This window comes from Triticum dicoccoides, chromosome 1A (assembly GCF_002162155.2).
Source record: "Triticum dicoccoides isolate Atlit2015 ecotype Zavitan chromosome 1A, WEW_v2.0, whole genome shotgun sequence".
NCBI classification, from domain to species: domain Eukaryota; kingdom Viridiplantae; phylum Streptophyta; class Magnoliopsida; order Poales; family Poaceae; genus Triticum; species Triticum dicoccoides.
This window is the reverse complement of record NC_041380.1, coordinates 16659294-16685290: the sequence shown is the minus strand read 5'-3', so window position 1 is coordinate 16685290 and position 25997 is coordinate 16659294. Positions and strand designations below refer to the sequence as shown.

General features: G+C 43.4%; 2 protein-coding genes and 2 pseudogenes across 3 annotated transcripts; 1 reads left to right on the top strand and 3 right to left on the bottom strand.

Annotated features, from left to right (window-relative positions):
- LOC119350005 overlaps positions 1–1672 on the top strand; it is a 5492-nt pseudogene extending 3820 nt beyond the window's left edge.
- A 1111-nt stretch (positions 1673–2783) lies between these two features.
- LOC119359359 lies at positions 2784–3783 on the bottom strand. The gene is made up of 2 exons (XM_037625585.1): positions 3438–3783; positions 2784–3345 (listed from the first exon to the last, which is right to left on the bottom strand). The coding sequence occupies exons 1-2, from the start codon at positions 3698–3700 to the stop codon at positions 3207–3209; spliced, it is 402 nt and encodes a 133-aa protein (XP_037481482.1). The 5' UTR covers positions 3701–3783; the 3' UTR covers positions 2784–3206.
- A 2571-nt stretch (positions 3784–6354) lies between these two features.
- Positions 6355–11369, bottom strand: LOC119344806 (protein DETOXIFICATION 40-like). Of its 2 annotated transcripts, none has more exons than XM_037615761.1 (8): positions 10862–11369; positions 9216–9847; positions 9059–9115; positions 8602–8840; positions 8406–8524; positions 8229–8315; positions 7753–7870; positions 6355–6659 (listed from the first exon to the last, which is right to left on the bottom strand). In XM_037615761.1, exons 1-7 carry the CDS (start codon positions 11198–11200, stop codon positions 7802–7804), a joined length of 1542 nt encoding a protein of 513 aa, XP_037471658.1. In that variant the 5' UTR covers positions 11201–11369; the 3' UTR covers positions 6355–6659; positions 7753–7801. The 2 variants fall into 2 exon arrangements, with proteins under 2 accessions (XP_037471658.1, XP_037471260.1); XM_037615363.1 differs by having other exon boundaries at positions 6355–6656.
- A 6211-nt stretch (positions 11370–17580) lies between these two features.
- LOC119349994 lies at positions 17581–18533 on the bottom strand (annotated as a pseudogene).
- Between the last annotated feature and the right edge of the window lie 7464 nt (positions 18534–25997).

Sequence of the window (25997 nt, the reverse complement as noted above, 5' to 3'; positions counted from 1 at the left end):
ATATGGTAGATATGCTATAAAACTAATATCTCACGATAGTATTTTCATAGAATTATAAATTAATACTTTTTTGCGATACCAATCTAAATTTCCTTTGATATCTATGTATAGAAGTAGTATATTTGTGTGTCATTGTGTTATTCATATATCATGGAGAAAAAATCTTGCCAACTAGGTATCAAACTCTATACTTGTTGCCCTTTACTCGACCATGATGAACTCCCTCAGAACGCTTTCATTTCATTATGTTTTTCAAAAAAGAATGTGATATTCGAAATGTTTTTGCACATTTTCCTAATTATATCGCAATCTTAGAGTGGTGGAACTTCTGGCAAGGGCTGCATGAACATGATTTGCCCTGGATTTCACAAGACATCATCAAGTATAGCTCCAGGCAATGTCATCAGTCCACTTTCACGCATTGGTGGCCAGAAAAAATATATCACCCTAAGGATATTCAAGGTATGAACCTGCTACTGCAACATCCATGCTAGATTGTTCAAACTGGAATTAAGCAAGTTGACATCGAACAAGATTAAAATCTTGGACATCACAAAGCAATTGTTGTTTTGTGTACGGCATCACTAAACAAGTTTGGTAACTTTCTCTTAGAATTGCACTTAATCTAGTTTGTGGTAGTACATAAAAGCTTTATGTATTATCATGAACTCTTTGTCAATTATATGTGAATCATTGCATTTTAGTGTTTATCATATTTTTTTGGAGCCCAAGCACCGAATTATGCCTAGACACGAACAAGTGATGATCATATATGATATATTACGATAAGTGGATACCGTTGCTCTTTGTGTGTAAAAACTTAAATATGTAGACTTAAGATAGTTTGACCTTATACACTACTCCCTCTGTTACCGAATGAAAGACGTGCTTGTATTTATATGTATGCATGTGTGTGTGTGCATGCGCACCCGAGTGTCCAAGTAGTTAGGATAATATACTGCCTTTCTTTATAGTCGTTTGCACACACAAGTTTGTGCAACCATTTTCTTGCGAATAATACTGTATAAAAATGGCAGACGATAAATAGAAAATAATAAGCACTTGATTGAGTCAAATCAAGAGGAAATGCGGCTTCAAAACAAGGAAAAAGGTTCCCTTCTTGAAACTATTTTTCATGCAAAATCTAGTGGTACAAGCTCATAACAAATATTTGATTCAATAATTATTCGTGAAAGACAATGGAGAAATTTTACTGCACTTTTCAACGGTATTAATATGTCATGTATTCTAGAGCGATGGTGGTATCGTTTACTTATGTGGAATGATATGGTGTGTATTTATTGATAAATGCATGCAAGAAAAATATTCAGGTGATTGGCACATTCATTTTGGAGCTAAGGGTGATCCAAAACCAGTAGATTACTTCCCTAAATCCTTGATCCCAGGACTCGTAGATAAACCTTTGGAGATAACCTTTGGTGGCTATGTTAATCATAAGAAACCACGACTGAGTCCTCCAATGGGAAGTGGCTATCTTTCAACAAGTGGCAATGCTGCATCCTTTAGTAATCTCAAGTTTATCGATGTAGACGGTGTTAGTCATATTGTCAATATTGATTTGCCATCTACTGACGTTGGGAAGGGTTGCTATACACCTTCAAAAATTGATTCGGCACAATTCTTCTATGGGGGATCCGGTTGTATTGATTAATTATATTATATTTCGCATATGTACTCCAACTACTAATAAGTGATGAAGAAATGAGTCTCCATCTTGTCCTCTCTAAGAATTCAAGTCCTATGTGATAACTTTCTGTTTAATTCATGTTTTAGTATTGCCTTGGAAGTTAGGAGTTTTTGAGATTTTTGCACTTTGCGGGTGCGCTAGGTTTGCTCTGTTACAACTTTTATTTACCTTAATCTGGTTGATGTAAAACATCATAGTCGCCATGGCCATGGTGAATCCACACGCGCATGCACGCACCAACCCGCACGGGGGAGCTTTTGAACTGAACGACCTCCCTGCCCATGCATTTGGTGATTTTGGCCATTCGATTTTGAGTTCCAGTCGTTTCTGGCTGTTCGATGTTGTGCTATTCCACATATTTCCATTAAATAGGCCACCTGTCCTATAGGGCAGCTCCTTGTTGGAAAATTTGAGCACTCTAGTTAATTTGGCCTGCCAGCTGAAGAAAGCCCACTAAGCAGCTAAAGGTAGAGACACAATGAATCGATACAATGTACTTCGTTCGTTGTTTTTAACAACATCACTTATTTTCGAACGGAGGTAATACTAGAGAAGGGAGCGCGGGGATGCGGGTCCTCTCGAGAATCCTAGGTATGCCGTCACCGCGACTGCCTCCATCAATCTCGCCGTTGGTACTCTTGCAGCTGTCGTTTCCACTCATCCCCACACTCCATCTCTCTTGATCCCTCTATTATTGCGCCCGAGGGTGAATCTTTGTGTGCGACGAGATGGCTGCTGATGTGCAAGGAAGATTCGAAGGGGCAGTGCTACAATCGAAACCCTAACGGACCCGTCGGCGGCGGTGGATGCTTCTCTGATAAAGAGGTCCCTAAGGGGGTCACGTTGCTTCTCCCTCTACCTCCATTACATTCTTATCTTTCCTCGCCCCAATTCGGGGATGAGGACACCACGCAGCAGCGCTGCGGCCTGCGGCCTGCAATTTCTGCTGTGCAGTAGGTTTCACATTGGGTGTGGCTAGATCTTAATCGATACAATTCTCAGTCGTGTGACATAATATATAAAAATAAAAAGGAAATTTCTGCATGGGTCTCCATGTAAAACCTCACGAATATAGTAATACGGTTTGAGTCTTGAGTCGACTCAGATGACTCAGATTTAGCAATCCCGCTCCACATTAGTACATTGTGTCATACACGCACGTACATATACTCCACGGTCCACAGAAAGCATTTATCTATACACAGGCACACAGTTACTAACACGAGACCTCACACATCCGGCGCAACGCGGTAAAAGAAACTAAGAAAGAAGAAAAATCACGGTGAAGGATGCAGTTGGGAACCCGGGAATTCTACAGGACCTCGATCTTCTCTATATGGATCAGTTCCTGTAGGATTCCCGCGTCCCACGCAACTGCAAGAAAACAGGGGAGGACGAGAGGAAGGAAGACGAAGACGCGACCGATCGACGGGATCGATGCACATATATGCGCAGAAGGAGGCGTGAAGTGGAGAAGGGACGTCGCTTAGGGGAGGCTCTACTTGTCGATCTGCCCGAGCTTGCCGAGTCCGTTGCAGTTGGCGCACACGATCTGCGCCTGGTCCTTCCTGGCCGCGTTCGCCCGCAGCGTCGAGCCGGACTTGCGCACGAACCCGGCGCCGTCGCACTCGGGGCACCTGCACGCACGCATGCGGCAAAAGAGAGTCAGCGTGCCACATCAAAGGCCATGCAAGATCTCGATTTGGTCCTTTTTCACTCGGCCACGTACGTGTCCTTGCGGGAGAAGAAGATGGGGAAGGCAGTGCCGACGAGCGCGACGGCCACGGCGCCGGCGATGAGGTACGTGTTGCCCTCCGCCCCCACGTCGCCCACCGCGCGCGCCACCGTCGCCATCCTGCCCCCCGGCGCGGCTCTCCTTATCGACGGCAGCTGGACCTGGACGGCGCTGCACGGCGCCGCGCGCCGCGCCGGCAGGAGCCCGGACGAGGGCGCACTGCTGACGGCGGCGACGGCGGGAGAAGGAGCGGCCATTGTGTTTTTGCCTGGGTTGTCCGCTGGATCTGCTGGTGAAGTGAAGCGAGGCGTACGTAGCGCTAGCGGAGTGATATGGATTGGACTGCGCGCGCGCGGCGTCGATCTGCGGCCGCACAAAGCTGAAAGCTTCTTCCTTCTAGGGAAGATAAGATGGATACGTGCATGCCGGGATAGCCACTCCGCTCCACCGAGCTCAGATAAGGTGGGCCCGGGCTTCTGACCGGCAGTCGGCACGGCGGACAGCGGACTGCTCGGTCACTGGAAGCTCACACAAAGAAAATGCATGCACTGATTCTGGGGATTTTTTTTAATAATCAGCTCCATGCAGCTGAAGCTGCTCAACCACATACTACTACTACATACACTGCTTTCCAGAGAATTAAAAGTTTTACCAAAAACCTGAATCAGAAAGCTGAATCAGAATCATGCAGCAGCTCATCAGAATCAAGAACCAAACGGAAAGACATCCAAGATACCGAGTTTGAGAAAGCATGCATGCATGGTGGCAGCTTGGACATGTAGTAGACGATCGAGGGGAGAAGAGATGCATTCTTGTCGTTGACAGAACAATTAATCAGGCGATGTTTCCATGAGCTATATATAGAGAGAGGAACGGCGGGATGGTTTATCGGCACGCAGTTGGACTGGTATAGCGGCCGGAACATTTCATCGGGATGATCACATTTCCTTTGCCATCATGTCGTCATCTCCCCACACTCTTCCCCCAACCAGTCATGCATGTGGGCAGATTTCCAAACCGTTGCTTGGCAAACTCTTTCATACCTCGAAACCCTTTTTTTTTTTGCTGTTGAGAAAATCGAAACCTTTGGTAAAACCCCGTATACCGGGCTATAATGGAATAGGACATGTGGGACATGAGTGTCGTGAATGAAATTCACAAAACCGTACCCGCGCAACCCACACTCCGCTCATTCTCTCCCTCGCCCTGCCCCATTCGGACACTCCCACAAAATTTCTCTCGCTCGGTCCACTTCTGACGAGATCCACGGAAGAGGTGGGTGTATTTCACCCACGGGTGCCATTTACCCGACGGGGTGGTGGGTGCGGAAAGAAATCTACACCAGGGTGCGTGCGGGTTTGGGTGACCAGCCCCTGCATACAACGAAGCCCTGTGCCATTTAAACACGTAGATCACCTCTATTGGATTAGGTTTAACTGGCGCAGCCTTGCTATTCTTTCTAGGCCATTTGGCCGAAGTTTTGCAGCCCTTTTTTCATAAGTCTTTTTTTCCCTTATAGAAGTTTTTTCTGAAGTCATTTGCGATACAATACACATGATATATGACGATATAAATCTCATATGTGTATCTTTCCGACTATCAAGACAAGTACTTTGATATCATAGATGGGTGATACATTTAAAACCATCTACTTTCTGGATTACTTTGCTCATTATTTGTCATAATCTTGCTCTGATAGAATGAAATTAGTTACTGCGGATGATATTTTAAACAAGAAAACAGTGTTTCATTTATTCCCCTTAGTGGCCAAGGTTTTGGCTACCAAATATATTTTTTTCTACCGTGGTTACCAGAAATACCGCTCAACTTTTTCAAAAGAATTTTGAATTCAAATGCATGTTTTAATCTCGATATAAATTGGTATTGATCTTCTGTTGTTCAGTAACTTGCTATTGAAGCAGTGGTAGTCCTCTACACCCGTGTTGTTGCGGGACCCGAACCAGGACCTATTGAACTACTAATATGGAAGGCCCAAATATACCACTACACCATCACTGGTTATCTGGTCTACGAGTGTTTCCACTATAGTCAACTATACATTTTCTGTTTAAACTAGAAAAAATAAAAAGAAATTTGGCATGTTTTGCTCAGTACGTGTTTACCACGGGGTAACGAGATACACGGTTACCGGTTAGTAACCCGCCTGGTAACCAAAACCTTGGTGGGGACCTGCAAATCTAGCTACATGGGAAGACGACTCTTGTGTTTGAAGGGGGAAACCGAGGATGGGAGGTAGCAGTGACGTGGGTGGAGGGTGGGAGTTAGGCTGTGGCAAAGGGACTAGAGGGGCAGTGACCAGGGTTCACCTTTGCAATCGTGAGAGCTCATGATGCAAATTTTACACCGACTTCCTTGGAGATGGAATCTTGGCATGTACTCTATCTGTAAACTAATATAAGGGCAACTCCAACGCGCTGAGGAGACGGGCGCAGTTTTTGTCCGTTTTCCCTCCGTTTGGGAGTACTACTCCCTACGTCCTATAACACAAGACAATCCATTGAAAGAAGGATGTAACATGCCACTCTATATCTATCATAATACACATTTTCGGGGATGCTGACTTCCTACTGAATCCCATTGCTGACCCTTTGAATGGTCAACCATAAGTTTCTAAGTCTCCCCTAGGTTCACAAAATTCAAAAATTATAGTAATAGGAAAAATACAGAATTAGAGTGGCATGCCCACAAGAATCCTACGAGATTGAACTAATAACAAAGTTTGGTTGACTGCACTACACGAAAAATAAACAATTTTTTGCAAGATATTTACGTGGATAGAAAATATCCTTGAAATGTAGTGCAAAGGAATCTGTATGAAATTTCCTACAGAACCTTATCCGACAAACATAGGGATAAGTATGTACTAAGAATTAAATCTATCGTATTCCTGTTTAACTAAAGAATGCTTTTATTACCACGGCATCTGCATCATAGATGCATATAGAATAACTTATTACAATGTTTATTACAAAGTTGCTATACAATTGGCTTCGCTGGAAAGAGAGAAGACCAAAAACACAAGACAATCCATTGAAAGAAGGATGTAACATGCCAACCAAGATTATTATAAATACTAAGAAGCCTGCAAGGTATCCAAATAGGGTTATAAACTCCATAGTAGTCCACTCAAGTTTCTTGGCGCCAAGCTCCACCGGCTCGGATATTTTGTAGCAACGTCCATGCCGCAACCAACTGCTACACGAATATTAAATGTTCTTTTGTCAAGACAATGCCATTTATGCATAGCCAAATAGACTAAAATCTCACTACTGCCCCAATCAAAATAAGTTGTCTCAGTGACTTATCTACCTCCCACAGTCAAGACCAAAAAATATGTGAAATGATACAAGGTGAGGTGATATTAGAGGCCAAGTATACAATGCGTGATACAATACGTGCTAAACCACAATAAAGGAGATGTTGGATAGTTTCATATGCGTAACATAAGCTACATTCTGTGTCCCATTTAAACAAGTAGTTTTTTTTAGTAAGAAAAGACACTTCGATTCTTAGATGTAGTTTAAAGCGCCATAATCACTTAGATTTAATCTGACCCATATATCCATTGAAGAAAAGTACATGGAGTATACAAGAACGACCCCAGTAGTATGAAGATCCCACTTAAATGACTCGTGCTCCTAAGTTAGTTGCACCTTCCCAGCCTTGAGGACCATATCATTGTACTCCGCTAAATGCCGCTAAATGACAGCCCAAAAAAGTCTAGTGGGTTTTCCACTCGAAGAACAACAATTACAGTGGCATCCTTCTAAGTAACAATATTAAATAATCCACCTAGCTAAAAGGAGGATGTCCCCAATCCATTTGTCCTATGGAAATCTCAATGATTCTTCATTCCCTACATTAAACGTACTAAATAGAAAGAATGTGTCCTTAACCCTCATGATACCCTTCCAAAACGTATGTCCATTGGGTATAACTTAACCGATTTAAGTGGTTTTTGACCCCAAATAATTTTTCACAAGAGCGACTACCAAACACCTGCCTTGATTAACAATTTGAAAAACCACTTACTCAATAGTCCACTTATTTTCTACTTCCAATTATTGAATCCCGAGGCTGCCATGGCCCCTAGGAGTACACAAATCTCCCATTGTGCTAAATAATATATTCATTTATGCTGAAGTGCCAAAAGAAGCGAGATGAATAAAAAGATATCCACTTCCAAAGCCCTTTCAGGATCAGAAAAGGGGCATCATGAACGCCCACTATAGGATACGTTTTTGGACAACCAACTACTAAGATGTTTCTCAAAATGATATTTGATTACCTTGAAATCCCGCTTACGAAGCTCTGAAATTCATATGAAAATCCTTGTTTCATTGCTCGACAGCTAATAGAGGTTTCTTGTCTTCCCACTTGTGTAATCTTTTCATTGCTTCGGCCACCTGCAATGCAATCAGACCAGAAGATAGCTTTTAAAAGTAGGGAACTATATCTAAAGTGCTAGATTATAATCCAACGCGGGTGAGAAATAATATGAACATAATTTATATTGCAATGTGGCTATGTGAGCATAGGGTGTAGTGGTAATTTTTTGTTGCTTTTAACTGCCTAATATATAACATATTTATTAGTATTGTGTTTTTGGTTAAAAAATTATGAATATCACGGTGTTCAACTACTATGTGTCTTTCCGTCAAAACAAAACTACTGTGTGCCTTGCTGAACCTAATGTTATTGTTCTGTCATTGTATCATGAACTCATGATTTTTTTTTACTTCCCATAGGTACACATGTACGTACCTCATTGTCCCAGTTTGTCCTAAAGGTAACCCACACTAGGATCACAGTCTGCATCAGAGTACCTCCAATCATACCGCACCATATGCCCTACATTTTTTGTTATCCACTCATCAAAAAATGCATGAATTATCAGGCGGTGTAAAGGTATAAAGAGCCTTGCACGGATGGAGGCCTTACCGTCGCGCCGAGGTCAAAGTAGAAGCCAAGGATGCAACCCAAGGGGACGCCGACGACGTAGTAGCATCCCACGTTGACGTAGGCGACAAATGCTTGCCAACCGCAGCCCACGGCCACCCCTGCATATGACTATCCACGTTAGTGTTATACTACTAAATTAACTAACCGAACGACTAGGGAAATGTTTTCTGTTCACCTGACAGTACGGGTTGGATGCCGTTGAGGATGACAGTTAGCGCTAGCAGCGGTGTCAGCTTGGATACCGCCGCTGCCACCTCCTCGCCGTCAGCATAGATGTAGCTGATATAGTCGCGACAGAGCAGGATGACCACCGAGATTATCAGTGACAAGGTGAAGGACACCATCGTCCCTACCACCACCGAGAACGCCGCTGACTTGGGGTTTCCAGCTCCAAGCTCATTGCTGACCCTCACGCTGTAAATGTTATAAACACACACTGAAACATTATATTTCTCCATGTTGTTAATCCTCTTGCCAAATTGGTTGTGTGCATCATGCTATATAGAGGCTGAATATTCGCCCAGTGGGGTTTTATCAGCTCCATATAACTGTTCAATGAAATTTCCTTTAATGGAAAGAATCCTCAGTAACTTTTTCCCTCAAAAGGAAAAAAGAAACCTTAGTAACTTTACCTGGCTGCTGCGTTGAATCCAAAGGAGATCATGATTGCCCACCCTGAAATGGTCATGCTGCAAACACACAAGGACATTAGATTTATAAGCTGAGCTATACATACCCATAATCATAGCTACTAGTAGTTAAAGATTTTCATTAAAATAGAGTGATTACCAGATTGAGAGCGACGCAAGCGACAATTCAGGGTTCTTGAGGAGGCCAGCAATGAGCACGAGAATCTGGAAGTACCAAGCTTCAAGACAGAGCATGACGGCAGAGGCAATGGATAACCGGAAAAACTGGGGCAGGCCAGAGAAGGCCCTCACGGAGAACCCAGTCCACGTGAGCTGGCACCGGCTGCTGGTGACAACATAGATGAACTGCGCGATGACGATGATCCACCAGCTGGCGCTAAGGATGATGGAGGCACCCAAGATCCCCAGACCCAACTTGTAGACGGCGAGGTAGCTGAGGACGACGTGGACGACGAGCGTCACGGCGGAGATGTAGGCGCTTGGCGCCATGATGCTCTGCGCCTGCATGAACTTCTGGATGGGGAAGTTGACCGCATAGGCAAAGATCTGCGGGATGAGGCCGTACACAAAGATGCCCGCGGCACGGGCGATCTCCGGTGACTCGCCGAGGAGGATGAGGATGGGTTGGGAGAAGGCATAGAGGGCGGCCAGCGGGACGCCGGTCGCCATGAGCAGGACGATGGAGCGTTGCATATAGATGCCCAACATGTCAAACTTGCTCGCGCCGTACGCCTGCCCGCACAACGTCTCCACCGCGCTCCCCATGCCAAGCTGCATTTGTTACCCAGTTCGTCAATTCCATGTAACCTATCTATATATTTATTTTTTATCTATTATTTATATGATTAGAACTAGCAGAATGATGTCGTAAAAGAAATCAAAACGATGCCTGTGTGGCTGCTCTAGTAAAACTAGATGATGCCCCACATGTTGCGGCGAGAACACGTGAAAATTTGAATATGACACTAAATATTGAAAATAAACATTATTATAAGTAATATTTCTTATACATGTTGGCATATATATATTGGGGTTGACGTGATGTGTGCATGTTGACAAAATTAGTATAGATAGCGTTTTCCATGCATGCATGCATGCTTGAGAGAAATAAAAGCAGTAAAGTTGATGAGGTGGTGTGTGATGAGGTGACATGTATACATGTTAAGATAAATAAAAGTGGTGGAGATCAGCTATTTAAATATATAGGATCTGAAAGCAGCAAATCATTTCGAGTTGCCGATAAGTCGCTTTAGTTGCAATAACTAATATACACGAGTTGTGCAAAACCAACATAGGGGCAACCAGAAAGAATTGCCAATAAATGGAGTGAGTGACAAGAGTGAGTGATGAAAGAATTTCCAATAAAAAGAGTGAGTGATATAACAGAATATTTTTTAATCCAAATATAAAATCCATATAGGTTCACACGCGTACGACTTGCTACAAGTATAGATTCACACGCGTCAAAGGAGAAATGGACAGATGTAACGCAACGTGGACATGCTACAAATATAGAAATCCATATTATTATAGTTAGTAGGTGAACACAATAAAATCTGCACATGGATTGACACGCGTACATGGCTCGCCGAAACCCACAGAGCCGGATCGCGAGATAAGTTCGGTTTCGTCGGCAGCACGTGGATTCTGCTGGTGGACTTTCTTTTTTGCCCGATCATGAAGTAACACTCGTACTCTACTGACTAATAACAGTACTGAGCACCGACATTAGAGCGGCGATCAACTGTTTGGACGTTGTTAACTGAGAGACGTGGTGGTACTTACCATGAGGCCGTAGGCGAACATCTGGACGCCGGTGTTGCCGAGGGAGGCGGCGGCGAGCTCCAGCGTGCCGAGGTGGCCGGCGAAGATCTGCGTCGACATGGACATGAGGTAGTTGATCATGTACACCAGCACGGCCGGCGCCGCCAGCCGCGCCAGCATCGGCAGCTCCACCGCCGTCGCGGCGCACATCCTCCGCGCCCACGGCCCCGACATGTCACCCAGGATGCTCTCCAGCCGCCGCTCCCCGCCGTCAGCGCCGGCCAGCGGCGGTGCCGACTGCGGCGTCGGCAGCAGCAGCGGGCTCTGCAGCTTGCTATCGTTGCTCTCCGCAGCGTCCATGGATAGCACCGGCTGTGAGCAACTGCGGAGGTGGAGAGAGTCGGCTGTGATCCACTCTCTCTCTCGCGCGCTCTTATGAACGCAGCGCGAGCGCGAGGTAGACGAAGACACGGGTATGAGCGAGCGAATGCAGCCACCGGAGAGTGTCGGCCGTAATTCGCGCGTCTTTTCTGTCTTCTCTCCTACTCCACAGCCGCAGCATCACAGATAACAAAAAGGATCGCCACGACCCAGTTTATGCGCGCGCCATCCCACGGGCCTGGAACGTGCCAAGGGTCTGGTGCTACCAGCTAAGCCTTGCGACTAGAAACTGTAACACCTCACCCTCAAGAAAAGATAAAGAAACCATCACACATCACGTTTCTGTCGAGCATGGTCGACAAGTAACGCCATATGGTGCATGTGAACTTACGATCACGTGTAATTAGAGGTACACTAAGGTCAGTAGTAACGTCAATCTTTTTAATCTTACTTTATTTTTTCTAAGAATGATGCAGATTGGTGAAACAAATAGGTTTAAATATGCTTTTCTAGTTAAAGAGATCAACCATAATCTAGACGAACGTGGTTCTTTTATTGCTCACATTGGACGTAGTCAAAATCTAGCTAGTCATTTTAGGGCCAACTTCAAGAGGGCACAAATTCTTTTCTTTTTCTTTTTTTTTGCGGGGAACTTCAGGAGGGCACGAGTTCAAACTGCCGTATGGCTTGGGTCAGGACCAAGGAAGTATTTGACATTGTACGTCGCGAGTAATAAAATAATTATTCACAAAAAGTTCTGCTCCGGTGTACGCACGCCCAATTTTGTCTCTGAGCTCCAGGTTTGTGACACCTCTGTTTAACAGAAATTCCTTCGTTTCTTTTTCAATTAATTAACCAAACTGTTGTCATCCTTTACCACATTTAATTAATGTATAGGAGTATTATTTTACGTTCTGGCTGGTCACCCTTACAGATCCAACCAGTTGATGCGTGAGTAGCTAGCAGTAATGCAGCACTGTTGCATGGGCGACTGTACGTACGTACGTGGCCTGTGGGCATGGAACGCGAGCAAGTGCATCGTGCATGCATGCGTGTGTACGTGCTTCATGGGCAACTGTGGCCTGTGGCCCCAGCTTTCTGGTTTCTGCCGGGTTATATGTGGATGGTTGTCGGTGCAGGCTGCCTGCACGCCGGATCCATCCATCATGGAAATGGGCAAGGCACGGGAGGCACGTGCGTGCATGCATGGGCGAGGTGAACGGAACAGAGACCGGATCCACGGTCTCGTGCAACCGTGCTCCGTCCGATACTCTGACAACCGTCAGATCTAATCACCATGCACATGATCACCTCCTTACTTCCTGTAACAATCACTCAGTTTCGAAAACAAATTCCCCTGTCCGCCATCCTGACGTAGCTGCGTCCAGCGCGGTGCCAACCCCCACCACCACAAAATCGTTGCCGCCGGCGCGCCGGCGGAACTAGTCCTTGTCGTGCTCGCCGGAGGTGCTGCTCCTCCTCCGTCTCTGCCCTGCGAGCAGCTGCAAGCTCCAATCGAGCACGACGGCGACGACCTCTCACGTCTGACGCTTCTTCGGCATTTTCTGCAACCAGAGCTATGTTTTCAAAACATGACTCATGTTGCAATGTCTGACCACTCACTCTCTAACGTCCGGCGCTCCTGCAGCGCTGCAACTCGGGCTATGTTTCTGAAACAAGATCCTTGTTGCAGAAAAAACCCTTCACAACCGAAACATTTCTTTTCTTTCTGAAACAAAAGATATGTTGCAGAAATCTTTTGAAACAAGACCCCAGTTGCAGAAAAAAAAAACTTCACCACCGAATCATTTTTTTTTCTTTCTGAAACTAGTCATGTGTTGCAGAAATCTACTGAAACAAAACCCTTATTACAAGAAAAGGACTGGCCGCGCAGACTGACGTGTGGCCAGCGTGGCCGCTTGATCAAGATTGATCTGACGGCTACGCAAGTAGCGGACGCTCATTGTTTAGTTTTGCTTGCTGTTTGAATAAAATACCAAGATCTGAAATTATTAAATGTTAAAGAGTCTTCACATAGTTGCATAATTATTCGACTACTCATTGATCTTCACTTATATCTTTCGGAGTAGTTTGTCATTTGCTCTAGTGCTTCACTTATATATTTTAGAGCATGGTGGTAGTTTATTTTGAAGAAATAGATGAACTCTCCTGCTTCACTTATATTATTTTGAGAGTCTTAAATAGGATGGTAATTTGCTTAAAATCCTAATATGCTAGGTATTCAAGAATAATAAAATTCTCTTATGAGTGTGTTCTATGAAAAGTTTGATACTTGATAATTGTTTTGAGATATGGAGATGGTGATATTAGAGTCATGCTAGTTGAGTAGTTGTTAATTTGAGAAATATTTGTGTTGAAGTTTGTGATTCCCTTAGCATGCACGTATGGTGAACCGTTATGTGACGAAGACGGAGCATGACTTATTTATTGATTGTCTTCCTTATGAGTGGCGGTCGGGGACGAGCGATGGTCTTTTCCTACCAATCTATCCCCCTAGGAGCATGCGCGTAATACTTTGTTTTGATAACTTCTAGATTTTTGCAATAAGTATATGAGTTCTTTATGACTAATGTTGAGTTCATGGATTATACGCACTCTCACCCTTCCACCTTTGCTAGCCTCTCTAATACCACGCAACTTTCGCCGGTACCATAAACCCACCATATACCTTCCTCAAAATAGCCACCATACCTACCTATTATGGCATTTTCATAGCCATTCCGAGATATATTGTCATGCAACTTTCCATCGTTCCGTTATTATGACGCACTCCATCATTGTCATATTGCTTAGCATGATCATGTAGTTCACATTGTATTTGTGGCAAAGCCATTGTTCATAATTCTTTCATACATGTCACTCATGCATCATTGCACATCCCGGTACACCGCCGGAGGCATTCATATAGAGTCATACTTTGTTCTAGTATCGAGTTGTATCATTGAGTTGTAAATAAATAGAAGTGTGATGATCATCATTCAATAGAGCATTGTCCCAAAAAAAGGCCAAATAAAAAAAGAAAGGCCAAATATAAAAAAGAAAATAAAAAGGGGCAATGCTACTATCCTTTTACCACACTTGTGCTTCAAAGTAGCACCATGATATAGCGAGTCTCATATATTATGCTTCAAAGTAGCACCATGTTCTTCATATAGAGAGTCTCATATGTTGTCAATTTCATATACTAGTGGGAATCTTTCATTATAGAACTTGGCTTGTATATTCCAATGATGGGCTTCCTCAAGTGCCCTAGGTCTTCGTGAGCAAGCAAGTTGGATGCACACCCACTAGTTTCTTTTGTTGAGCTTTCATACACTTGTAGTTCTGGTGCATCTGTTGCATGGCAATCCCTAATCACTCACATTGATATCTATTGATGGGCATCTCCATAGCCCGTTGATACGCCTAGTTGATGTGAGACTATCTTTTCCTTTTTGTCTTCTACACAACCACCATTCTATTCCACCTATAGTGCTATGTCCATGTCTCACACTCATGTATTGCTGAAGATTGAAAAAGTTTGAGAACATCAAAAGTATGAAACAATTGCTTGGCTTGTCATCGGGGTTGTGCATGATTTAAATATGTTATGTGGTGAAGATGGAGCATAGCCAGACTATATGACTTTGTAGGGATAACTTTCTTTGGCCATGTTATTTTGAGAAGACATAATTGCTTAATTAGTTTGCTTGAAGTATTATTATTTTCTATGTCAATCCTTTTCTAAAAAAACATGAAGAAATATGTTGACCGCGTGCTACATCATAGATGCAAGCTGCTGAGGCATTGGGACAACAAAATGAACCAGTGCTCAATCTTGGTTCTCCATCCAAGGAGAACTCCCATGGCTTTTCTTCAAGATCTCGTTCATTTACCCGACCAAAACAGAAAGATACCAAGAGCAGTGAAGACTATCATATTAGACACACTGAGAAGCTACGAAGGAAACCGAAACAATGGTGTCACTTATTTGCGCAGGAGTATTCAGCTACAAGCCGGAGACAACTTTCTTTGGACACATTCAATAACGTCAAAGGTACGGCTGATATCATTCTTGTGTGTGTCATTGTCACACCAACCTCTCTCTGACCATAAAGTTGTTGCTATTCACCTCTCGCGTTATTGTGTATACTTGGTGGTCTACCATCCCGAACTTCTTCCTGATGATGATGATGAGTGGTGCAAGAGCTTATACAAGAAAGTGAAAAAGCATGCCGACCGCCTCCTCCCAGCAGTGTTGCAACGACTTCGGAAGAGGATTGTCGGCAGCTGATCAAGCTACTGAGCAGAAGATCAGAACACGAGGTGCTCAAGAATGGTGTTGTGCTTGGAGGCCAGTTGACAGAGATTGTTGATGGAGAGGAAATGGTGTGGAAGGCTCTTGCCAAGTTTTGGTCGGAGTTGATCTTGTATGTTTCTCCATCGGACAACATGGATGGGCATGCAGAGGCCATTGCCCGGGGTGGCGAGCTGATCACACTTCTCTGGGCGTTGCAGACCCACCTTGGGATTGTCAGCAGGCCCGACAACTCTGATGTAATCACTGACGCTGCTGCTCCTGTTTAACTGGACACGGATTTTTCGAGCACCTGCACCGGGGCCGTGCTATAAACGTCGCGCTTTCCCTTGAGATGCCCGACCCAGGATAGCGATTTAGTGCACGTATTACCATGTCAGACATCTGTCACGGTTCTGTCATCGTAGGGTAACAGCTCCACGGTAGCCTCTGCATTTTTCTGTCTTCTACCCGCCCCCTTGCATACCGACGCGGACCCTCCCTATACAGCTCCCTGCTCCGTTTCCTGACTCCTCTGTTGGAAATTCGTCACAGGGTCGATCATATCAAATCACACGATAAACACGCGCACACAAAATTGATAATCAAGGGCCTGTATCGTGCCTCTTGTTTTCCTCTTTATTTCTATTTTCTGGTTTTCTCTATGCTCATGGCTACAAAACTCACACACCAGGATGTATGTATATACACGGCCCTAGCCTCCGACTAGTGCTACTCTGACTCAAGCACAAACCGTGCACATCACCTAGAAGCTAGCACACAAGGAAACTTCAAACCGATTCAACCTAAAACTAACATGGACGTACACGGCAACACATGTAATCAGCCAAATACAACTCTTAGCCGGACTCAACTAGATAACTTCCCTAATCTAATTACACGGTCACGCTGATCACAATAATGCTAATCCTAACCGGACATAACTTTGCCATGCATCCAACGCACATAGTACATCCACTAACTCATCTATGTTTGGATTATTCCAACAATCACCCCTTAATACAAACATCTGACTCTTCACTCGACGAAACACGCAGACGATTTTTTATTCATCTTGTCACGCCGGCTGCCTCCGGTGATACGACTTACCGGATCACAACTTCTCTCTTCATGCAACAATGGCCACCACTTCATCGTCACCGCAACTTCGTTTGCATACCGACTCATAGACTTTAATCAACGATTACCCGGACTACCAGCCATACTGTCACATCTTAGCGTGCTACATGCAGACTAAACACATAGCCTCATGTAGGAACTCAACTTAACTGATGCGCGTCCATCTTCACGTTGATCTTCATCTTCTCGTAGGTTGCTTGCACATGGGAAGACACATCTTTTCACCCGCCACATCTTCACTTTCTCGTTGTCGCTGGTGACACAACTTACCAAAAGACGCCTCATGTCCAGGGCAACACAACTCGCCATATACGTGCAATTCATCTCCACCGTATATGAACTCGCCGGAACTCCACAACCACAAACAGAAACGCAAGGCACAATTTCTTTTTTCCATCCGCACTCGCTATCAATTCTTCTTCGCCAATGACGCATCTCAACTGCAGCAGAAGACTCACACCCCCGAGTTCTTGGACGCACCTTACAAGAACTCATGTTCAAACCTTGACGACGGCTCACAACTTTGTCGCCTCTTCCTTGCTCCCCCCGAACGACAATCTTGACGAGATCTTCTAGCACCGCACCTCGGCACTACCGCTCCCGTCAACCTCCTCCAGGTCGTTTTGTCGAACGACAATCACCTGTCGCCTCACTTGCAAGAGCGTCCTCGCTGCCTTCTTGTCGCCGCTCCGCCGAACGAAAATTGCCCGATCCTCCCTGTCGCCGCTCGAACGACAATTGCATGCTCCTCCTCGTCGCTGCATCCCAGCGACTATATCGCCCGTTCCTCCTCATCGCTACACCAGCGACTGTATTGCCCGCCCCGAGGCGCTAGCAGGGTCGCCACCCCGGGGCAAGCGCAGCTTCACTCAAACCTTGCTCTGATATCAATTGTTGGAAGTTCGCCACAGGATCGATCACATCAAATCACACGATGAACACGCACACACAAAATTGATAACCAAGGTGCGCGGAGGCGATTCAGGGCGTTGCCGGCGACGGACACGAGGTCCCTGGATAGATTGACGCCCACGTTGCCCTCGCCGTCCTCCTCCTGAAAGATGCACCCGTAGGAGGCGCCCTCATCCGCGCCGCCGTGGTGGTCCGCACCAGGTGCGCCAGCCGGAACCACGCCATGGCCTTGTCCTCGGCCGCCGTCGACAGCAGCGCCGCGGGACCGGCCACACGGAACAGCACGTTGGAGAGCTGCATGGCGCGCTCTTTGCCCACGTAGAAGTTGGGCGTGATGGTATCCGTGGACACCACCAGGGAGCGCCCGCCGCAGCCGCGAGGCATTGCCCGCAGCACCCCGGCCGCTAGCCCTGCTGAGATCACGCCCGCGCTGCACCCCATCCCGGACAGGTTCATGCTGCGGACGTCGCTTCGGAGCCCGTACCTGCGCACGATCATGTCCGCAAGGGACGGCTCCGGGGCGAACACGCCGCAGTTGATGACGACGACCTCGACCGTGTCTGGGGCAATGCCCGTCTTGGCAAACAGGTCGTCGATCGCGGAGAAGATGACCTGCTCCGCCTCGGCGCGGCAGTCCTTGAGGTTGATGCGCGGTGGAAGCTGCGCGAGGGGCGGGCTGGTCTCGTTGCCGATGCCGCTGCCGCTGCGGTCGAGCATGCGCGCCATGAAGCGGACGCTGGGGTCGTCAAAGAAGGGCATGAGCTGGACGTGCTCCACGATGGTGGAGATGGGGAAACGCCAGCTGGGACTTGGGAGGAAGCAGGCGTAATCGACGAGGTACACGGTGCGGGGGCGGTTCATGAGGTACGCCGCGGCCACGACGGCGGGAAGAATGCCGACAAGGAGGAGGTGGATGGGTGACAAGCTGAGTAGGTGCATGGTATTGAGTACTACGATGGTCATTGCGAGGACTAACACAGCAATGGGGATGGCTTGACCCATATATGGTACTGCTGGCCGGCTCAACAGCCAATGAGAGAGATAGCTGTTTGTCCTCGTTTCTAGCTAAGAGCATCTACAACGGCCGCATAAAAATCTGGCGCCCAATAAAAATTATAGCGCGCCACTTTAGCATTTTTAGTGCGTCGGGACCAACATCGCTTTTGCAAACGCCAAAAAACGCGCGCACAAAAAGCACACAGTGCAAATTGTGAAGCGCGCGCAATCGGGAGCCCAAAATATGCTGCGCGCGATAGAGTTTTTCAGTGCGCGCTCAAAAACTTTTAGCGCCACAGCATCTGCTGGAGCTGTATGGCGCCTAAAAAAACAAAATTTTAGTGCGCGGAGCTCCTTTTAGGCGCATGTTGGAGATGCTCTAAACAGTACTATATACTATGTAGTAGGCAGATCACAGACAAAGGACCTACTAACCCAATCGATACAACCGTGGCCTGGCGATCTTACGGTCGTGGCTGGCACATATCGCGAGGTGTATGTACGCACCAGATAAGCGGGCCAGGGCGCACCTGCTCTACAATATATTTTCACTGTTTAACTATACGTTATTAGCTCATAAAAAGGTTTAACTATGCCTTATAGTCATGGCTGGTCCTCCCGTTGTTATTTTCTTGTGCTGTATATTCATCATTTCAGTTAGTTTTTGTTGTTCTACTATGGTCAAATCTGCTTTTCCTTCACAACGGTAATAACTTGTTTTGTAATCAGTAATCACATGTACTGCAAAATCATCTTCTAATTACTTCCAAGCTTTTGCTTGCAAGATATGATCTGCAGCCTGAGGCAAAATCTTCTTATATGTAATGTGATACTCATGCTGAAATGTATTACTTTGAGTTGGTTTCATTTGGATTTTATTTATTTACTTGGTAAATTTTGCTATCTATGTCCAAAATGTCCTCAGTTATTTCCAAGTTTCATCACAATAGTTAAGACACACTCCAGCTTTTTGGATCCATACATCAACGTGGGCCTCCAGCAGATCCATCTGGATTTGGCGGGCGCTCATGGTTGTTGGTGTGCTTGCATGTGCCGTCCTTCCAATCTACATTTTTCTTAGTCAGCGACAGTTGTTTCTCTAGTGTGCTAGCCTTTGGGGTCTTAACACGCCGACTTTTTAACTTTCAATTACAATAACCGATTCCAGAGGAGTGATGACGGCGGGTTGGCGGCTCACCTCTGTCTTGCTACGGTCCTTGTAGTCGTCGCTAGATGTTAACGAGTCTGGTTGTAATTTTCATTACTTTTGTGGTGGATCCATGTACAATTGTTACATCATAATATATCAGATGAGAAGATACACTCTATGAAGTATGATTATATTTTTCTTTATGCTTTTCTTTGTTTCTTCACGGTCTTCTTTGGTTTTGTGTTTTTCTATATTTTTTCATCCGTTTCCTTTGTTTTTTCATGGTTCTTACCCGCTTTCTTTGTTTCTTCACTATTTTTCTTTGATTTTTGTCTTTCTCTATTTTTTTTATGGTTTTCTTCGATTATTTCTTGGTTTTCACTTGTTTTTACTTTTCTTTCTTTTTTTCATTTTTTTGTTTCTTTCTTGGTTTTCTCAGATATTTCTTGTTTTCTTTTGCTTCCTTTTCTTTTTTGCACTACTTTTCTACAGTTTTTTTATTTTTCTTTTTCTACGTCTATTATTATATCTTGTTTCTTCCCATGTTTTTCTTTTATTCCTTCGTTACGCTACCGTTTACTTTATGTTTATGTGTCGGTTTTCATAAACAATCATTCTTGAGCACATGTCTAATTTTTTCGATGCTCAGTGTATATCTAAAGTATACATGTGAAACAATTTTTTGATACACGTTGTACACAAATACATGATGTATACTTTTTCTTAAACATATGTTATGAACACTTTTTCGAATACATGGTCAGCACTTTTTCAAATAGACAATGAACAATTTTATGGTAATAACATATTTTCGAAGCAGTGCATGCATTTTTTAAAATATAGGATTAACAATTTAACTGTACACGTGAAACATTTTTTTGAATACATGACGTAAATTTTCTATTAATACATGTTTTGGGAACCTTTTTGAATAAATGGTCAACATTTTTGCAAATACATGATGTACATTTTTATGGTAACAAACATTTTTTGTAAATTGTATGAGCATTTTTTAAATACATCATTAACATTATTTCAAACATATATTTTTATGTCAACTTTTTCCATACACATTTGTACTTTTTTTATGCATCAGCAACATTTTCTCATACACGTTTAACATTTGCCAAATACATCATTAACACATTTTAGAATTATTTTTTTTGTCTAATGCTTTCATAACATTTTAGATTTCACATATATATCAGGAACATTTTATCGCACACATTTAACCTTTTTTAAATACAGTGTTTACATTTTTAATAACTTATATATTTATGTCTACTTTTTCGTACATATTGTATGTTTTTATATACATGATTAACATTTCTCAAATACGTGATAGTCTCTTTTTCATATATAACCTTTGATGTCTACATTTTTTCATACACATTGAACAATTTGATATACATTAGGAACATTTTTGTATACCCATTAAAAAATAAATACAAGATTAAAAAATTCCAATCTGCTGTAAATTAATTTTAACAGATACATTCAGAGAATTTCAAAATATAAGAAAAAGCGAAAAGTGAAGCCAGAAGCAAAAGAAAAAAGATAAAGCCCTGTTGTCCCTGCTGGGCCTGCCCATTATGCGCGCTGCTAGACGCGAGGCTTCCCTACGTCTCGCTATAAGCTAGACATAGGGGCGCTGTGATAGCCTTGCTTAATAGGGATGATAGACTACTCATATCAATAAGGAATTCATTCTTTTTCGGAAGCCCATTCAGACAAAACTCCAAAGTTAAGCGTGCTTCGCTTGGAGTAATTTCAGGATGGTTGACCGGCCGGGAAATTGCTCCCGGGTGCGTACGAGTGAGGACAAAGTGCGCAGAAAAGACTAATATTGATTTGTGGGACCAATCTAAATCCCGCCAGGAGTAACGACCACCGGCAGGTGTGTCCGTGGCGTTATAGGCGCCTAGCAATGATAGCACAAGAGTTACAGCACAAACAAATCGAATGGCTTCTCTAAATAAAACAAATCGAATGGAGAACAACTCAGATGTGAGAAAATGTTTTCAAGTTTGTTCACGATTTCACGGATTGTTTCAAAATCAAAAAAATGTGTTCAACTTTTTTCAGAAATCTAAAAACAATCATGCTTTTAAAAAGTGTTAAGAAATTATTCTTAAATCGTATTTTTTAACAAATGTTTGAAAATTTTACATAAATGCTCGATCTGCCGCTGGAGATAGTTCTTTAAAGTTTCGCGGTGTTCAGTAGTCACGAACGCCCCAGCTACAATTGCTACCAATAGCCATGTGCAGTGAGAGGTCTCGTGTTCCATTCCACTTGTACGTGAAATGCCGAGCAAACAGACTCAATCACCGCAATTGGGCCGGCTCAGTTTGTGTGATTAAATGTTCCCTTCGTATGTATATTTTGGTTTTGTATCATTTTTAGGGGTTTTCAAGTGATTTTCTTTTTCATAAACACACGGACCTTGTTTTTCTAAGAAGTGAACATTTTTTGGATATGCAATTTTTAAAAGGATTCAGAATTTTGTTTAGAAAATTTAACAACATGAACATTGTTAAAAAATATAAAAAAAAATTAAGAATATTTAAATCACAAATAGTTGTTGAAATTTTGAATATTTTCGAAATGAACCTTTAGTAAAATCATGAATAATTTTATATTTTTCAAATATTTTTAAAGTTTGACAAACACTTATTCAAAAACCATGAACATTTTCAAAAGAGAAAAGAGACAACAAAAATAAAATAAAAGATGAACATAAAACTAGAAGAAAACTGGTGAAAAAAAAAACTAAACTGGGACATGACCGAAAGAACCACAAAGGACCTCCCATAAACCAACAACTATCGAGAAAACAAAAAAAACAAAGTGTGCCCCTCAGTACCGACTGGTCCTGGCCCATAACGGATCGTTATGTGCGAATTCCTGATAATTTGACGCAATGAAAACGTCGAATAGGATTGCCCATGTTTCCGCGTTTCGCAATATAAAAGCGGGTGTCAATTGATCGGTCTCAGGGCTGAAGATATAACTATCGTGCAATCATCCAATCAATGAGTTTTTCTCTAAAAAAAAATCCAATCAGTGATTGGTGTTCTCAATAAAGGTAAAGAAACAATCAGTGATTGACTTTCATTTCATCAGTTCAATGATATGATATAAATTGATAACTGCGACCAACTCGGGCATATAAATTGCCACAGTTGTACCCTTTTTGACAAGAGGGTCAGTACATCCTCGCTGTCACAGCCTATTGGCCCATTCTTCTGCATGCTGCTTTCAGTGAACTTTCTCTGTTTATTTGCAATGATAGCTTCTTCCGTATATAGCCTCCAATGATCTTCCATCCATTCCTCCTTGTAGTACCTCTCGTGCTGAACACTAATAATCCACCCACCAAATCTTGAAGGACTGAACACTAATCCTATCCCCTGTGTCCAATCGAACCTCTCCATTTACTCGGTCTATCAACTTTTGTCCTAATAAAAACGCCATTCCAAATCAAGCAAGACACTGCAGAACAGAGGCGAAAGCTATTCCATGTACTTCTTGAAAAGCATCGTTTTTCTGCAAGAAGCACAACTGTGCTTCCTGAAAAGAAAAAAAAAGCACAATCTATCTAATACGAGAAGTATATTTGTGCTTCCGTGAGAAGCATAGGTTTGCTTCCACGAGATGCACATGATGTGCTTCCCAAAAAAGGGAGAAAAACAGACTGTCCTTCTCGTGGAAGCACAACCTTACTTTCATGAGATACACAACCTTATTTTCAGTTTTATGATTTTCAAGAGGTTTTTCGTTGTACCTTTCATAAGCACAAGAGTATTTATTTTTCTAAGCAATGAACATATTTTGGAATTTGCGATGTAAAACATCTAAACTCCTTTTGGATATTTTTAAACACGAACATTTCATAATTACAACTCTTTTGAAAATTTTGAATATTTTTAAGTGAACATTTCATAAATTATTGGGAATGTTATTAAAAACTCATAAAAAGATAAATTTGGTGAAAATCTATTCTAAAGCCGTGAAGATTTTCCAAAGAGAAAATAGACAGGAAAAGGAAAAGGAAAAAAACTAACTTGAATAAAACCGGTGGGAAAAATTATACCAGGACATGACCGAAAGAACCACAAAAGACCACTCAAAAACTAACAGCTAGCAAGAAAATGTAAAAAAAAAGTGCCCCTCGGTACCTACTGGGCCTGGCCCATAACAGATCCTGCGCGAATTCTCAACAATTTGACACAATGAACATCAACTAGGATTGCCCATGTTTTTACCTCTCTTTTTTTTGCGAATCAATGATCAGATTACAATTTTGCTATAGAGTGTCAGCAAGAAAAGGAGGGGTGTAATTAATTAAGCCATAAGCCTCTACGACTAGACTCGGTTGCTCTCTTGGCACAAAGATGGGCCGCAACATTAGCATCCCTCCCAATAAAGCCCAAAATAAAACTAGAGAAACTACCACTCATCTCTTTGATGTCATGCAAAAAATACTACCAACTTCAGATCTCTCATAATTATTAGCCTTCCACAGGTTAACAATGGGTAGGGCATCTGTCTCGATGTGGACGTGCTGGATAGCTCTCTCCAGTGCCATGCAAACAGCGTCTCGAACAGCCGGTGCTTCCATAACCTCCACATTAGCTGCCCTTTCATACCAGAGGGCCTGGGCTCTCAACATACTTCCCATGTTGTCCCGCCAGATCAAGCCCGTAGCCCCTGATCTCGCCAATCAGTGTTTTTTTAGCTGAAGGTATAACTATCATGCCATCATCGAAACACTGATTTTTGAGCTATTTTTTGTCTCAAAAATAATTCAATCAGTGATGGTGTTCTCAGAAATAATAATTCCGTGATTGGTTTTCAATGATCTGATAAATGGATAAGTCCGACCAACGCGAGCAAATAAATTGCCACAGCTGTACCCTTTTTAACAAGAGGATCAGTACATCCTCACTGTCACAGCCTATTGGCCCATTCCACTCCATGCTGCTTTCAGTGAACTTTTCTCTCTTTATGTGCAATGATAGCTTCTTCCAATGAACTTCCATCCATTCCTCATTGTAGTACCTCTCGTGCTGAACACTAATCCACCACCAAATCTTGAAGATTTGAACACTAATCCTATCCCCTTTGTCCGAGCTAACCTCGTCATTTACTCGGTCTATCAACTTTTGTCCTAATAAAAACACCATTCCAAATCAAGCAAGAAAGTGCAGCACAAAGGCGAAAGCTATTCCATGTACTCCAATTCGTTTTATGCACGGGCTGGGACAATTAATCAGCCACCAATGGCCATTGAAAGTTGGGTATATAAAGTCGTGCTGGTACGACGCATCGTCGTTAACAAGATTAGTTAGTTAGGCTGTGACAGCAGTGTCATCATCAAATCAGTGATTTTTTGAGCTATTTTTTGTCTCAAACAATTTTCAATCAGTGGTTGGTGTTCTCAAAAATAATAATTCTCAAACAATAATTCTGTGATTGGCTTTCAATGATCTGATAAATGGATAACTCCGACCAACGCAGACAAATAAATCGGCACAGCTGTACCCTTTTTGACAAGAGGATCAGTACATCCTCACTGTCACAACCTATTGGCCCATTCCTCTGAATGCAGCTTTCAGTGAACTTTCTCTCTTTATCTCCAATAATAGCTTCTCCCGTATATAGCCTCCAATGAACTTCCATCCATTCCTTCTTGTAGTACCTCTCCTGCTGAACACTTATAATCCACCGACCACATCTTGAAGAGCTGAACACTAATCCTATCCCTTTTGGCCAATCTAACCTCGCCATTTACTCGGTCTATCAACTTTTGTCCTGATAAAAACGCCATTCCAACAAATTAAGGAAAAAAGTGCAGCACAGGAACAAAGCCAGTCCATGTACTCACTGCTCTTTTATGCCCGGGTGAGACAATCGGCCACCAATCGCCATTGGAAGTTGGGTATATAAAGCCGTGCTGGTAGTAGCTAGTACGACGCATCGTCGTTAAGAAGATTAGTTAGCTAGGGGTTACATGCATGCATGGTGATACTTTAGCAGATTGATCAGGACCCCTTGGCCAGCCAGCCACCTACTATATATTGCATCTTACTTTGATAAGTGGTTGGGAGAGAGATGAGAGCTCTGACTAATCAAGCTCTCCAATTCGATCCACGTCACGCATCGTGTGCACATGATTATCTCTTTGATAGGCCGTTTCTTTGTTCGGTTTCTATAGTTGCCAGGGACATCATTTTGGAACTAGCTATGTCATGCTCACCAATGTATGACGTCGTTTA